This window comes from Phocoena phocoena, chromosome 14 (assembly GCF_963924675.1).
Source record: "Phocoena phocoena chromosome 14, mPhoPho1.1, whole genome shotgun sequence".
Lineage (NCBI taxonomy): Eukaryota > Metazoa > Chordata > Mammalia > Artiodactyla > Phocoenidae > Phocoena > Phocoena phocoena.
In genome coordinates this window covers 44319177-44337076 of record NC_089232.1, presented here as the reverse complement: position 1 = coordinate 44337076, position 17900 = coordinate 44319177, and the positions used below count along the sequence as shown (strand labels likewise).

The following is a 17900-nucleotide window of genomic DNA, read 5'->3' as shown; positions in this document are numbered from 1 at the left end:
CCTGCATCTGTGGAATACCTGAATAGACAATGAATCATACCAAATTGAGGAGGTGGACTTTGGGAGCAGCAATATATATATAAATACATATATATATATTTTTTCTCCTTTTTCTCTTTCTGAGTGTGTATGTGTATGCTTCTGTGTGTGATTTTGTCTGTATAGCTTTGCTTTTACCATTTGTCCTAGTGTTCTGCCTGTCCATTTTTTTCTTTTTAAAAATATTTTTTTCTTAATAATTATTTTTCATTTTAATAACTTTATTTTATCTCACTTTATTTTATTTTATCTTCTTTCCTTCCTTCTTCCTTCCTCCTCCCTCCCTCCCTCCTTTCTTTCTTTCTTTCCTCCTCCCTCCCTCTCTCCCTCCCTCCCTCCCTCTCTCTTTTCTTCCTTCCTTCCTTCCTTGCTTCTCTTTCTTTCTTTTTCTTCCTTGCTTCCTTCCTTCCTTCCTTCCTTCCTTCCTTCCTCCCTCCCTTCCTTCCTTCCTTCCTTTCTTTCTTTCTTTCTTCTCCCTTTTATTCTAAGCCGCGTGGATGAAAGGCTCTTGGTGCTGCAGCCAGGAGTCAGTGCTGTGCCTCTGAGATGGGAGAGCCAACTTCAGGACACTAGTCCACAAGAGACCTCCCAGCTCCACATAATATCAAATGGCAAAAATCTCCCAGAGATCGCCATCTCAACACCAGCACCCAGCTTCACTCAATGACCAGCAAGCTACAGTGCTGGACACCCTATGCCAAACAACTAGCAAAACAGGAACACAACCCCACCCATTAGCAGAGAGGCTGCCTAAAATCATAATAAGTCCACAGGACCCCAAAACACACCACCAGACGTGGACCTGCCCACCAGAAAGACAAGATCCAGCCTCATCCACCAGAACACAGGCACTAGTCCCCTCCACTAGGAAGCCTACACAACCCACTGAACCAACCTTAGTCACTGGGGACAGACACCAAAAACAATGGGAACTACGAACCTGCAGCCTGCAAAAAGGAGACCCCAAACACAGTAAGATAAGCAAAATGAGAAAACAGAAAAACACACAGCAGATGAAGGAGCAAGATACAAACCCACCAGACCTAACAAATGAAGATGAAATAGGCAGTCTACCTGCAAAAGAATTCAGAATAATGATAGTAAAGATGATCCAAAATCTTGGAAATAGAATAGACAAAATGCAAGAAACATTTAACAAGGACCTAGAAGAACTAAAGATGAAACAAGCAATGATGAACAACACAATAAATGAAATTAAAAATACACTAGATGGGATCAATAGCAGAATAATGGAGGCAGAAGAACAGATAAGTGACCTGGAAGATAAAACAGTGGAAATAACTACTGCAGAGCAGAATAAAGAAAAAAGAATGAAAAGAACTGAGGACAGTCTCAGAGACCTCTGGGACAACATTAAATGCGCCAACATTCGAATTATAGGGGTTCCAGAAGAAGAAGAGAAAAAGAAAGGGACTGAGAAAATATTTGAAGAGATTGTAGTTGAAAACTTCCCTAATATGGGAAAGGAAATAGTTAATCAAGTCCAGGAAGCACAGAGAGTCCCATACAGGATAAATCCAAGGAGAAACACGCCAAGACACATTTTAATCAAACTGTCAAAAATTAAATACAAAGAAAACATATTAAAAGCAGCAAGGGAAAAACAACAAATAACACACAAGGGAATGCCCATAAGGTTAACAGCTGATCTTTCAGCGGAAACTCTGCAAGCCAGAAGGGACTGGCAGGACATATTTAAAGTGATGAAGGAGAAAAACCTGCAACCAAGATTACTCTACCCAGCAAGGATCTCATTCAGATTTGATGGAGCAATTAAAACCTTTACAGACAAGCAAAAGCTAAGAGAGTTCAGCACCACCAAACCAGCTTTACAACAACTGCTAAAGGAACTTCTCCAGGCAAGAAACACAAGAGAAGGAAAAGACCTACAATAACGAACCCAAAACAATTAAGAAAATCGGAATAGGAACATACATATTGGTAATTATCTTAAATGTAAATGGATTAAATGCTCCCACTAAAAGACACAGACTGGCTGAATGGATACAAAAACAAGACCCATCTATATGCTGTCTACAAGAGACCCACTTCAGACCTAGAGACACATACAGACTGAAAGTAAGGGGATGGAAAAAGATATTACATGCAAATGGAAACCAAAAGAAAGCTGGAGTAGCAATCCTCATATCAGAAAATATAGACTTAAAAAAAAAGACTATTAGAAGAGACAAAGAAGGACACTACATAATGATCAAGGGATTGATCCAAGAAGAAGATATAACAATTGTAAATATTTATGCACCCAACACAGGAGCACCTCAATACATAAGGCAAATACTAACAGCCATAAAAGGGGAAATCGACAGTAACACATTCGTAGTAGGAAGACTATAACACCCCACTTTCACCAACGGACAGATCATCCAAAATGAAAATAAATAAGGAAACACAACCTTTAAATGACACATTAAACAAAATGGACTTAATTGATATTTATAGGACATTCCATCCAAAAACAACAGAATACACATTTTCCTCAAGTGCTCATGGAACATTCTCCAGCATAGATCATATCTTGGGTCACAAATCAATCCTTGGTAAATTTAAGAAAATTGGAATTGTATCAAGTATCTGTTCCAACCACAACGCTATAGGACCAGATATCAATTACAGGAAAAGATCTGTATAAAATACAGACACATGGAGGCTAAACAATACACTACTTAATAATGAAGTGATCACTGGAGAAATCAAAAAATACCTAGAAACAAATGACAATGGAGACACGATGACCCAAAATCTATGGGATGCAGCAAAAGCAGTTCTAAGAGGGAAGTTTATAGCAATACAATCCTACCTTAAGAAACAGGAAACATCTTGAATAAACCACCTAACCTTGCACCTAAAGCAATTAGAGAAAGAAGAACAAAAAAACCCCAAAGTTAGCAGAAGGAAAGAAATCATAAAAATCAGATCAGAAATAAATGAAAAAGAAATGAAGGAAATGATAGCAAAGATCAACAAAACTAAAAGCTGGTTCTTTGAGAAAGTAAACAAAATTGATAAACCATTAGCCAGACTCACCAAGAAAAAAAGGGAGAAGACTCAAATCAATAGAATTAGAAATCAAAAAGCAGAAGTAACAACTGACACTGCAGAAATACAAAAGATCATGAGAGACTACTACAAGCAACTCTATGCCAATAATAGGACAACCTGGAAGAAATGGACAAATTCTTAGAAATGCACAACCTGCCAAGACTGAATCAGGAAGAAATAGAAAATATGAACAGACCAATCACAAGCACTGAAATTGAAACTGTGATTAAAAACCTTCCAACAAACAAAAGCCTAGGACCAGATGGCGAATTCTATCAAACATTTAGAGAAGAGCTAACACCTATCCTTCTCAAACTCTTCCAAAATATAGCAGAGGGAGGAACACTCCCAAACTCATTCTACGAGGCCACCATCACCCTGATACCAAAACCAGACAAGGATGTCACAAAGAAAGAAAACTACAGGCCAATATCACTGATGAACATAGATGCAAAAATCCTCAACAAAATACTAGCAAACAGAATCCAACAGCACATTAAAAGGATCATACACCATGATCAAGTGGGGTTTATTCCAGGAATGCAAGGATTCTTCAATATACGCAAATCAATCAACATGATACACCATATTAACAAATTGAAGGGAAAAAACCATATGATCATCTCAATAGATGCAGAGAAAGCTTTTGACAAAATTCAACACCCATTTATGATAAAAACCCTGCAGAAAGTAGGCATGGAGGGAACTTTCCTCAACATAATAAAGGCCATATATGACAAACCCACAGCCAAAATCGTCCTCAATGGTGAAAAACTGAAAGCATTTCCACTAAGATCAGGAACAAGACAAGGTTGCCCACTCTCACCACTCTTATTCAACATAGTTTTGGAAGTGTTAGCCACAGCAATCAGAGAAGAAAAGGAAATAAAAGGAATCCAAATCGGAAAAGAAGAAGTAAAATTGTGACTGTTTGCAGAAGACATGATACTATACATAGAGAATCCTAAAGATGCTACCAGAAAACTACTAGAGCTAATCAATGAATTTGGTAAAGTAGCAGGATACAAAATTAATGCACAGAAATCTCTGGCATTCCTATACACTAATGATGAAAAATTTGAAAGTGAAATCAAGAAAACACTCCCATTTACCATTGCACCAAAGAGAATAAAATATCTAGGAATACACCTACCTAAGGAGAAAAAAGACCTGTATGCAGAAAATTATAAGACACTGATGAAAGAAATTAAAGATTATACAAACAGAGGGACAGATATACCATGTTCGTGGATTGGAAGAATCAACATTGTGAAAATGACTCTACTACCCAAAGCAATCTACAGATTCAATGCAATCCCTATCAAACTACCACTGGCATTTTTCACAGAACTCGAACAAAAAATTTCACAATTTGTATGGAAACACAAAAGACCCCGAATAGCCAAAGCAATCTTGAGAAAGAAAAACGGAGCTGGAGGAATCAGGCTCCCTGACTTCAGACTATACTACAAAGCTACAGTAATCAAGACAGTATGGTACTGGCACAAAAACAGAAATATAGATCAATGGAACAGGATAGAAGGCCCAGAGATAAACCCACGCACATATGGTCACCTTATCTTTGATAAAGGAGGCAGGAATGTACGGTGGAGAAAAGATAGCCTCTTCAATAAGTGGTGCTGGGAAAACTGGTCAGGTACATGTAAAAGTATGAGATTAGATCACTCCCTAACACCATACACAAAAATAAGCTCAAAATGGATTAAAGACCTAAATGTAAGGACAGAAACTATCAAACTCTTAGAGGAAAATATAGGCAGAACACTCTATGACATAAATCACAGCAAGATCCTTTTTGACCCACCTCCTAGAGAAATGGAAATAAAAACAAAAATAAACAAATGGGACCTAATGAAACTTAAAAGCTTCTGCACAGCAAAGGAAACCATAAACAAGACCAAAAGACAACCCTCAGAATGGGAGAAAATATTTGCAAATGAAGCAACTGACAAAGGATTAATCTCCAAAATTTACAAGCAGCTCATGCAGCTCAATAAAAAAAAAAAACAACAACCCAATCCAAGAATGGGCAGAAGACCTAAATAGACAGCTTTCCAAAGAAGATATACAGACTGCCAACAAACACATGAAAGAATGCTCAACATCATTAATCACTAGAGAAATGCAAATCAAAACTACAATGAGATATCATCTCACACCAGTCAGAATGGCCATCATCAAAAAATCTGGAAACAATAATGCTGGAGAGGGTGTGGAGAAAAGGGAACACTCTTGCACTGCTGGTGGGAATGTGAATTGTTACAGCCACTATGGAGAACAGTATGGAGGTTCCTTAAAAAACTACAAATAGAACCACCATATGACCAAGCAGTCCCACTACTGGGCATATACCCTGAGAAAACCATAATTCAAAAAGAGTCATGTCCCAAAATGTTCATTGCGGCTCTATTTACAATAGCCAGGAGATGGAAACAACCTAAGTGTCCATCATCGGATGAATGGATAAAGAAGATGTGGCACATATATACAATGGAATATTACTCAGCCATAAAAAGAAACATAATTGAGCTATTTGTATTGAGATGGATGGACCTAGAGTCTGTCATATAGAGTGAAGTAAGTCAGAAAGAGAAAGACAAATACCGTATGCTAACACATATATATGGAATCTAAGAAAAAAAAAAGTCATGAAGAACCTAGGGGTAAGACAGGAATAAAGACACAGACCTACTGGAGAACGGACTTGAGGATATGGGCAGGGGGAAGGGTGAGCTGTGACAAAGCAAGAGAGTGGCATGGACATACATACACTACCAAACGTAAAATATATAGCTAGTGGAAAGCAGCCGCATAGCACAAGGAGATCAGCTTGGTGCTCTGTGACCACCTAGAGGGGTGGGATAGGGAGGGTGGGAGGGAGGGAGACGCAAGAGGGAAGAGATATGGTAACATATGTATATGTATCACTGATTCACTTTGTTATAAAGCAGAAACTAACACACCATTGTAAAGCAATTATACTTCAATAAAGATGTTAAAAATATTTAAAAAAACTATGGCAAACAGGATTTAAAGAGTGTTGCAAATGAATGTGGAACCCCAGAGGAGAAAAACACCAAAGTAACATTAAGCAAAATACATAAAACTTTTAACCTCAACCAGGGTTTTTCTCTCATATCTGAAGCTGATAGACTTAGAGGTGTAAGGAAATAATCCAGGCTTTGGTGCCCCTCAAAATGATCTTTACCCCTTTTTTTGTACCATATCAACAAGCAAATCAACAGCTGAAAACTATTTCACATAGAAGACTAGGAATATTACATATATTCATTACATACTGGCCTCATAGCCTATGAATTAACCTGTTAAAGAATAAAATCTTAGATCGCTAAGCCTCTACTATAAAATATATATAATAATTAATAAGTACTTGGGGGAAATATGCCTTCCTAATATGTCATAGGATGGAAATAATGAGAAAAAAAGGACTAAATTGGCTAGGATAATCTGACAAAAGAAGGTCATAAAAATATTAAAAATATAAAAATATAAATAAAACTTAACACTACAATCCACCTATAACCTCTGAAAAATCTCCTAGACCATCAATCTGGTTTTTTTTCCACAAAGAATCTATTTTTTAAAATTCTAGCTTATTTTCTAATTTGTCTACTAAAGTAGAATTTTAAAATACAAAAGCTAGAGACTACAGCTCAAAAAGATGCTACATAAATGTGAAACATTTAATGTCTTTAAATAAATATTAAATAGATGCTATAATATCTTAACAAGGAAAATCAAAAAGCTTTTTAAATATTTGCCTTTCAACGTAGTATAGCAAAATTTCAGCTTCTTTTGCCTTGCCTGGGTCATCTTCAAGTAGTTCCTCAATGATGCCTTGTTCACCTGTAAATATTGAAAGCACCACTGGATGATATTTAAGGTTATCAATCAATAGAAAATCAACATATAAATGTTTAATACCAACAACTTAATGCTATAGTTTCTAATACCACCAACCTCTTCCTAAACTGAGTAGCTTCCCCATCCCTTTCTTCCTTATTTTCAGGTATTCTCTCCTTGGCTAACCAAGTCTACTCTTCACCAATTATTTGTCAGCTGTTGAAGGAAGAAGCCCACAGGGTAACAGAGACCTAACAGAAGTAAGTACATTTTTACTTTCTTTAAACTCAGCCTAGGAAAATCCCCATTCTTTAGCTTTCTGGAGAAAAAAAATGTTTTCCATTATTCATGTTAATTAATAAATATAGATCCTCTACCGTGTAAATCTTTACTTTTCTGAATGTGCTCCATGAAGTCTTGAAATGATCTGCTCATATCAGATTTTACCCACAAAGTAAGTGCCTGTGAAATAATCTGCAGTCTTTGATGACTATAAAGATAAAAAACATTAACAATATACTGAACCTAAAATCAAATAGTGGAATATTAAAATAAACACAAATAAAAGCTTCAAACTGTAAAAAGTATATATTCAACTTTCATACCGGAACTGTAATTCATTGTTCAGATTTTCAGCTAAATCTCGCCGTTCTAATACCACAATCATTTCCTCATCTAAATCTGCCTTCCTCTGAGCTGGTAAATATTTTTTTGACATAAGTTGCTCAATTTCTGCATATTTATCTTCAAGATGTTTCAAGTATTTAGTGAGAGCATCTAAACTGACAGATTCTTGGAGAGTCATGCCTAAGGGAAAAGGGAACAAACAAGCCAAGCCACGTGTGGGACTCTTGTGCTCAAACAGCAAGTCTTAGCAAAATAGGTCAGATGGTTGACTATGTTAAGAAATAATTAAGAAATTGTAGCATGAACTTGAAGATTATTGAACATAAACAGAATTAGCATACATTTCTAAATGGCTGGTAGTTTTAAACAAATCATCAATGAAGACTTAGTGAAGACTGATGGTCCAAACCTTAGCATTTTAAGAAAAAAAATTTTAACGACCACATCACCACATCTTGCAAACCCCTAAATATCAATCTTATTCAGTAACACCAAGAACTTCTGCCTAATAATTCAGGATTCCTGTTCAATGATTTTTCCCTAACCAAACTTTCCATTAGTCTACTACAACTAACCCCAGGGTAATCTGTTTGTTCTCTCCAATGCAAAGTTTATAAATGCCTGCCAAATCTTCAGTCCTTTCTCCCTCGGTCATTGTCCCCTCTATTCATTATTCATAACTGCCCCCCACATACACACACACTTCAAATGACTTTCATTCTCATTCAGACCAATTGTTGTCTTTAAAGGCACACCTCAAAATTCTCTTCAAGAACCCCCCCGGATTAACCCTAATCAATTTCAGTCATTCCCTTACACCCTGTATCCCTTCAGCATTTAATCAATTTGTCAGCTATTTTGTACTTATTCATATGTATCTTATTTGTAGTCTGCTAGTCATAATTTTATACTTGAAAGTGAATCTAGTCCCTGCTTCAACCAATCATAGGATGATCATTCAACCTCAGTTAAAATCCTCTGGTGTGGGGTAGCTCGTTATCTCAAGACATAGCTTCTTCCATTGAAACCAAATCTGACTTCCTAAAATTTCCACTTATTGATTCTGCCTCTGGATAAACACTAGTTGGAATTTTGAAAAGTTTTGAATGCAGTTTTCTATTCTCAAAGTCTTTCTTTACTCCAGGATGTATATTTGCAATTCCTCTATCCATTCATCATACAAATCTGTCAATATTCTGGAGGAATTCCAGGATATACTCCAATTTCTTAAAATGTGTCTTGGCTGAAAATGAGGAACCAGTGAATGCTGACATCAATGTGAATCAACAATATTCACCAGAACTTTACGTACCACAGTTTTTTCACATATTTCATGGGTTCTCAAACTATAAAATGCATCAGAATAACCTAGAGAACTTGTTAAAACACTGACTGCTGGGCTCCACCACCCGACCCCAACTCCCATCCCTGGAATTTCTGACAGAGTAAATCTGCAGCAGGACAAAAAAATTTGCATTTCTAACAGGTTCCCAGGTAATGCTGATGTTGATGTAGGAATCACACTTTAAGAGCCACTGTACTATACTTTATATAATCCAGCCAGACTGGAACTCTTTCACTCATTTAGGGTTGTTTAAGTTTTCTCATTCCTTTGTATGTACCTAGAGGCCAGACTAAAGCTGTTTGTAAAGTCTGGCTAAAGTCCTGGTATACTTGGAAGATATATACATGGTAACACATATATATTAATTTGTGTAACTGGAAACAGTTGGAATTTCTCTCAAATATTTTAAACAAAATACTGTACCTGGAATAGGTTTTGAAGGATCTTTGCAGTAAATACAATATTGTTCTTTTGTGTCATACTCTGCCCTAAGTTGTTTCATTTCATCTATTTGCAATTGAATCTTTGAGGAATTATTTTCAATAAGCCTCATCCTGAAACAGAAAGGCTTTTTTATGTTTCTTTCAACGAATTATTTAATCATACAATTCAAAGTAAAACAGGTTAAATTATTACTTTAATTTGGCTAATTATCATTTTGTACCGTTATGAATGTAGACGGAAGTTTACAAAAGAATGCCTAGGAAGTTAACTAACCTCACAAGTGAGGAACAATTTTCTTTCAAAGCATCAATAAAATCTTATACTGCCTTTGATTCGTAACCTTATTGGAAATTTGTAAGTATTAAACATAATAATCTAGCCACAAAGTACTATGTCTATTCCCTTTAGTTGAAAATTACCTTTGCAATTAAAAAATTATTTTTGTTAAATAATTGTATTAGTTTCCTGTGGCTGCTATAACAAATTACCACAAACTTGGTGGCTTAAAACAGCAGAAGTCTATTCTTTCACAGTTCTGGAGGCCCTAAGTCCAGTATTAGTATCAGTGGGCCAAAATTTGTGTTTTTAGGATTGTGCTTCCTCTAGAAGCTCTAGGGGAGCATCCATTCCTTGCCTCCTCCAGCTTCCGAGGGCTGCCGGCCTTCTGTGGCTGCATCACTTCAATCTCTGCCCCCAAGGTAATGATGCTTTTTCCCCTTGTGTCTGTGTCAATGCTCCCTCTACCTCTCTGTATAAGGACACTTGTGATGGTATTTTGGACCCACCTGCATAATCCAAGAGAATCTCCCTAGCTCAAGATCCTTAATGTAATCATATCTGCAAAGACCCTTTTTCCAAACAAAGTAACATTTCCAGGATTAGGACCTATTTCTTTGGGGACCATTATTCAGCACACTCTATTAATTTTAATTCTAGAGCTAGAGGAATGACAGCATCTTGAGATAAAACTGAGTTCATCCAGAAATGGAGGTTTTAAAGACCAAGAAGTAAATAAAACCTTCTTTTAAGCATTATTTGAAATTTACTTCCTAGTTTATCACCAATATTTTGGCCCAGGGAGGAAATAATAGATTAAAATCAGTTAGCTACATAAATGTTACAGGAGTTTTGGTAAATTAAAAACAAGTTTGTCAGTAGATAACCGCTACCTAAGTCTGATTACTATATAGAGTTCTTGGTAACTACAGATGGCTCTGAGTAGGAGCTTGCAGTATTTATGAAAGAGGGACTGTGGAAATAAAATATCCTTGGCTTTCATCCAAATAGTTATGCTTTAGGAAGAAAGACATGTTAAAAGTAAACAGACTTTCGAAAAAATTGAAAGCAGGGACTCAGACAGATACTTGTACATGAATGTTTATGGTGGCACAAGTCACAATAGCCAAAGGTGGAAAAAAACTCAAGTACCCATCAACTGATAAGTAGATGAAATATGGTACATACAAACAATGGAATATTATTCAGCCATAAAAAGGAATTAAGCTCCAATACATGCTACAACATGGATGAGAAGGTATCCAGTCATTGCTCCTATCCACAGCTACTTTTATGATCTCTTTATCTTTGACAATTTCACTACAGTAAATCTAGTTGAGTATTTCTTATTACTTACAATGGGATTCTTTGGTCTTCCAGAACCTGTGAATTGATATCTTTCACCAGTTCTAGAAAATTCTCAGCCATATTCTCTTCAAATATTGTCTCTGTCCCATATTCTCTTCTCTTTGAGTTGTGATTAGACATAATAATATAACTTTCTCACTCTGTCCTCTACGGTTTTTTTATAATAGCTTTATGGAAATATAGTTCGTATACCTTAAAATTCCCCCTTGTAAAGTATACAATTCAGTGAATTTTAGCATATTCAAAGAGCTGTGCAAATACTACCATTTCTAGTTCCAGAACATTTCATCACCCCCAAAATAAGCCCTGGATCTGTTAGCAGTCTGCTAAGCAGAAGGCAATTTTCCATGCAGTCCTCAAAGGTGGAGCAGTTTACCTCTTGTTCACTCTTCAAGGCTGTAGCCCTTTATCATCCCAGATTTATATGGGGAGGATTTCCCAGTAGACTACACCCCTTGGGCAGACAGATCCTGGGCTCTGTCTTTTGTACCCCTGTGCCACAGACTAAAAACTAAAGCTTATGGTCACTAGTTTTAATAAATGCTTTCAGGGTCAAAGAAGTTTTAGTGCTTCTCTATCTTTTGTCTTCTGTTATGATTTCGCCCTAATATTTCTGTCACTACCCTGTCAGCTTCCTGTTACTTTTGGAAAAAAATGTCTTTACCATCTTATGTAGCATATTTTCCCAATAGGAAGATCTATCCCAACATCTAGCAAGCCACATTACCAGAAGTGGAGGTCAAATTTTACATAATTTTCCAGGTTGACTTGAAATTATCTGTAATAATTTACCCATCAATTACCAAATGGAACACTGAAAATCTGAGACTACTTAGCAAGAATGAGCATTTTATCCTCTCCCAGTAGGTTATTTATCTTTGTGCATCAGAGCATTAAGCGCTCTATTTCAGATGGTAATCATGAAATTGTACTATTAAACCTCCCATGCGGGCTTCCCTGGTGGCGCAGTGGTTGAGAGTCCGCCTGCTGATGCAGGGGACACGGGTTCTTGCCCCGGTCCGGGAAGATCCCACATGCCGCGAAGCAGCTGGGCCCGTGAGTCATGGCCGCTGGGCCTGCGCGTCCGGAGCCTGTGCTCCGCAACGGGAGAGGCCACAGCGGTGAGAGGCCCGCATACCGCAAAAAAAAAAAAAACCTTCCATGCAAGAAATCAGCTGGAGCAATTATCTGTATCCCTCATTTTATGATACTACAATGTGCCTCCAATTATCCTAAGAGATATTATAAAATTCTCAAACAGAATTAGTATTATTTTTCAAGTAAAAATATAGTAATTTCAATAGGAAGGGTAACATAAAAACATGGCTTTAAAATAAAATTGAAATTGAAAAAGAGTAAGAACCAATGGTTATAGTTACAATGGCTAGTTAATATAACAAAGTAACAATTATCACCTTTTGGGCTACTTACTAATATACTTACTTTGCTTTAAGTTGAGTTATTCTTTTCCTATGATATACCAATGCTGTGGGCTCTCCTGCCAAAACTTTAAGTTTTCCATGAAGATGAAATGCAGTTCTCTGGCTTTTCTTTATTGTCTCAATAAAGGCATCGTATTCTTTTTTGATTGAAGTAAGAATGGATTTGTATGCAGTGACATACTCTATTACCTAAAATATGATTTTTTCTAGAAGACTATGGATCAAAAGACTTGCAAATACAGATTATAGATTTTTTTTAATGAAATATGATGGGCAATTATAAATCTAAAATTTTGCAAATTTGAGCTTGCATTAATATGCAAATACCACTATTAAAGACAGTTAATTGTTACTGAATATATGCTCTTTGTGAATCATTACAATCCTGTGAGCTTAAATATGAGAGAGAGAAAAAAAACACGTTTTTTGCTCTACTAGGAATTAACACATACATTATATGAGGTCAGATAAAACCAATACCAGATCTAATTATCTCAATTCTGGATCTCTCAAATACTATTAAATATCGTCCCTCATTACCTCCAAGTCTAGTCTCTGAAGGACTTCATTCAGACCTTAAAATCCTGGACTCCCTTCACTTCCCTGTTTTTCTAACCCATCTGCTCCGACTAGCTGATCAATATTCTCAATTCCAAACTGCATTTCTAATCCCAAGATGACAAGTGCAACTGGAGAAAACCCTTCATACTTTACATTCATGGTTTACAATGGTGTTTAAGTACATAATATCTCTGGAACTATAATGGAAGAGAATGGAAACCTACAGAGAAGGAAAGGAAAACAGAAACTTACAGAGAAGGAAACCTACATAATATCTCTGGATTGTTAATAGAAGAAAATAGAAACCTACAGAGAAGGAAAGGGAAGTAGGGTCTAAGATGAGAAGGACCAGACTTTCCACTGTATACTCTTATTGGTTCCTTTACTTTTCTTTTTTTTCCTGGTTAATCTTGTGTAGGCATTACCCATACAAAGAAACAATAATAACTAAGGAGCACTTTAAAGAAGTTAAAAAACAAAAAAAGTTAAAAATAATTTATGGTTGCCAAATTCTGCTCACAAGGATGTTGGAAGGTGTCGAGGCATATAAAGAATAGATGTGATCAATCCACAGTTTTCTCTGAAAGATACAATTAGGCTTTCTACCCTTACTATATCTCTAGTCTCTGGTATACCACACTGTTAGCTAGAAAATACCTAGAAAAAATTATCCAGGTAGACATCTGGTCTATCAAGAAATGGTATAAGGAGGGGAGTTCCCTGGTGGTCTAGTGGTTAGGATTCGACGCTTTCACTGCCATGGTCTGGGTTCAATCCCTGGTAGAGGAACTGAGATCCCGCAAGCCATGCGGCCAAAAAAAAAAATGGCATGAGGAGATAATTGCTCAATGCCAAGCACCAGGAAAGGATAACTGAATGGGAGATACTGGTCATCTTTTTGACATGACCATACTACCTATCCACCCAAAGGACTGCCACCCAGCAACTTTCAATAAAATAGAGGTCATTAATCTGTGGTCTTCCAAATTAAATACCCCATGGTTCCTGGCCATACTCCACTCCACAAGCCTCTATGAGGTGCTGCAACAATTCAAGACAACTCAGATACGTTAATGGATAGAAAACAGACTTGTAGTAACATCATGATCAGCTCCCATATGGTTTTGCTAGAAGAAAGAGATTTCAGAACACCCATAGGAATCTTTAAGAATGCACAGAAAATGCATTAAAGGAGGGAAACTTGTATGCCAGAGGTAGAACAGTTTTGCTTGGTCCACAAAATATTTTAAAATTTAGGAAATTTCACCCCAAACCCAAATTTTCAGGTTCTCTTGAAAACTGAAAAATCTTCCAACGTGGAACCCCCATTCCTTAATGGCAGTAATCAGCTGGAGCTTTAGATTGGATTGTTTTTTCATTTTACCACAGTCCCCATGATTCCTTATTCTGTTAAAGCCAGTACACTTAACTCTTTTGTATGACCTTCTTGGCCTCTAGGGATTCAAGTTTCAGACTCCGGTATTAAGGTTTCCATTAACCCCCCCCCCCAAAAAACAGAGCCATCCTTTACCAGGTACAGGGATCTGAGGGAGAGGAGGAATGGTATCCATTCCACCTCAGCACCTACACACGAATATACACTATTTGTACAACACGCTACCAGGATGCAAAAGGCCAGTCACTTTCTGGAGTCCAATTACCTCCATAATTCACCCGTATCTGTTGAAGCTCACTCTTCCTAGCTTTGGTTTTCTTTGCTTACTAAGTCCTTTGCTTACTAAGTCCTTGGCTCTCTCTGCAATGTACCCTCAACTCTTGTTACACAGCCTCAGGTCCTCCTTGCTTTGATTTAGGCATGGTTCTCTAGGCCAAATCCTCTATTTTTGATTTTAAACAGAATTTGGTATTTGTTCTCTGGTTCTAAGTACTCAGAGATGCAAGCTGACACTTTCATCTTTTACCCAACCAGATCCTTCCGAGAAGGAAGATTAGAGAAGGCAGGCATTAATAGTTTATTAACAATCAAATGTGTTGGAATAACATGAAAATGGAAAGGCAGATTATCTTATTGAGAAGCTAGAATAAAAGTTTCTCTAAGTACCAAATGATTTCTATTTCAGAACCCCTCTCAGTCCTGAAGAATAGGATACTTCACAATGTACAAATGTACAAATTATAACTGTACAATGTACAAACAGTCCAAATGGAAATCCTGGGGGGTAGGGAGAAAAGGACTAAAGATACAGAAATTATCCTTTATTTAATCCCATGTCTTTTCTCTAAGAATTAAATTTACCAAAGCTCCTCCAAAATGACATCACTATAACTATACTAATTTAAAGCAGAGTAAGAAAACTTCTGACAAGTGTTAGCATTTAGACATGCAAAGGTAAGTATGTTACAATTATAACTTTCCTTTGCTGATTTCACACAAGTAGAGTCTCAGCATGATTCTTGATATTTATAAAACCTATTCAATACACTACCTTCAGTACCTTTAAATATTCACCTAATACATTCCTTAATGACTAAAACACCAAAACAATTTCATTGATCATAACAACTTATAAAATGAAGCTAATCTGCCAGTGTACCAGTTCCAAAAGACAGATTTTCCAGATGACTTAAAAGGAAGAAAAGATTCTTTTTTTCCATTTTATACTTTTATGGATATGCATCAATTTTCTTAATTCCACTTGTAGGTATATATCACTACTTTGTGTTCACTTTTCCTTAGAGTGAGGCACTATATTTTTATTTAGAGGAGAAATAAGACTCAGTGTGTAATGTTTAAAGTTTAAACAAAACACTGAGTTCCTATTTTGCCTATGGCTGTTTTACTCAGAGACCAATAGTTTACAGAAGTCTTCACGTAAGTAATAATTTCTTCTAGGTAAGGAGGAAAGAGTGCTGACTTCACTGATTTTACTGTCAGGGCATCTTACGTGGGTAAAAAAAAAAAAAGTGAGATAAAAAAATGAGGATCGGTGGCCATACTGCAATTGTTGTTAAGGAAAAGCAGGTATTTCTAAAACCTTGAAAAGCAAAATCAAATGTTACATAAAGCCACAGCATTTTCTTACCTCCATATTTCCAACATTCAGTGCAGTTAAAACCCTTGTTTACCATGCCTATCTAGACCTCTAATCTACAAGGAGTCTCAATTTAATATGCTAGATCAAATCTAAACCAAGATTCTAATTATACCACAAACCAACCCAAAACAACAAAGAACTACCAGGTTCGCGCTTACAGCCCAATTCCTAACAAATCAGATAATGATTTGAGATGGAAGGTCAAAATGATATTAGAGGGCACAGCTAGGTTGTTGTTCAAAAACTGATAGCCTGCACTTAAGCTACAATAATTGAAACTCTCATTAACTGTCTAGTAATATAAATCCAGCATTGCGTTTTCCCCATTCATCCCTTTCTGACAAATTGGATGAACTTCTCAAAACTGACAAAGGGAATGTAGTCAAACAAGCAGTGGTGTTACTAAGGCAGGAATATTAGTTGTCAAGATAGACCATTTCTACATAAAAACTCTGTTGTCTTAAAGCATTATGATACCTTATCAAAAACGTTTCGGTATATGATGTAATATTCATCAGCAGGTCCTTCCTCATTACAGCCCACTCTTTCAGTTTCTGTAATTATGTATCTTTGCATTCTTTCCAAAAATTCCTTGTCACTTCTACTAATGATAGGAGGGAGAACTGCATGTTTATTTATTTCTTGGACAGACATATGTCACAGTCTGCACACCTGTTCACCAGAGAAAAGTCTTGACTTGCTTTCGCAACAAAGCCAAAACTTTGATAAGCCTGAAAGAAAAAGACCATCAATTAATCTAAAGCTTAATTAAGTCAAATATTGATCTAGGGCTTCGCTGGTGGCGCAGTGGTTGAGAGTCTGCCTGCCGATGCAGGGGACACGGGTTCGTGCCCCGGTCCAGGAAGATCCCACATGCCGCGGAGCAGCTGGGCCCGTGAGCCATGGCCGCTGAGCCTGCGCGTCCGGAGCCTGTGCCCCGCAACGGGAGAGGCCACAACAGTGAGAGGCCCGCGTACCGCATAAAAAAAAAAAAAAAAAAATTGATCTAAATAAAACGTCTATTTGTTTCAGAAGAAAAAAAAAGTCTCATGGATCTCTGAAATAAATATTTCAACCTATGAATTAAAAGGTCTGATCATTCTACTACCATGTGCTATACTATACCTCTGGGATAGAATACCAGTCAATAAAGAACTCATTTCTTACTAAACAAGTATATGTATCATATGATTGAATGGTTTCTTTAACTCAACACTTTCTAACAGAAGGTTTATTAGCATTTTCTTTGTTTCATGTGGGAAAACTAGTTTGGAGGCCTCCTGATGAAGCAAACAAGATCAAATATTTCTCTACGCATGTACCTACCTGGCCCAGTCACAGTTATCCAACACACAATAGCTATAAATAATTCATGAATTTATTTTTATGATGAATTTTATTATAATTCTTATCTTTACTATGAACGTACTAACTGAAAAGTAAGAAGTCAGGACTTCTGCTAAAATCTGTATATCAGTGATGTCAAAGATAACAAACTGTACCTTTCTGAGTGAGGTTTTCAAGCAGCTATATTTCACTGCTCTCTTAGTAAAGAATCATTATCCAACTAGAGTTGGATACAAAAGTTGGTTCCTGAGATCTATTCACATCAACGTTAAACGGATCCCATGATTTGCTTAAAAATGTGTGGCAAGGTAAAACTTTTTTTTTTTTTTTTCAGGCTACGGACATGCAGCCTCAGTGGCCATGGCCCACGGGCCCAGCCACTCCACAACATGTGGGATCCTCCCGGACCGGGGCACGAACCCGTGTCCC

General features: G+C 36.9%; 1 protein-coding gene across 2 annotated transcripts in view; it reads right to left on the bottom strand.

Annotated features, from left to right (window-relative positions):
• Positions 1–16778, bottom strand: part of CLHC1 (clathrin heavy chain linker domain containing 1) — a 38208-nt gene extending 21430 nt beyond the window's left edge. The window contains exons 1-6 of one of the 2 annotated variants that reach the window (XM_065891370.1): positions 16602–16778; positions 12509–12696; positions 9401–9531; positions 7611–7812; positions 7383–7495; positions 6924–7008 (exon numbers count right to left, since the gene is read on the bottom strand). In XM_065891370.1, the coding sequence (XP_065747442.1) occupies positions 6924–7008; positions 7383–7495; positions 7611–7812; positions 9401–9531; positions 12509–12696; positions 16602–16778 (896 nt within the window). The remainder of the gene's footprint in view (positions 1–6923; positions 7009–7382; positions 7496–7610; positions 7813–9400; positions 9532–12508; positions 12697–16601) is intronic. The other variant, XM_065891371.1, reaches the window with a different exon arrangement.
• Positions 16779–17900: the final 1122 nt, after the last annotated feature.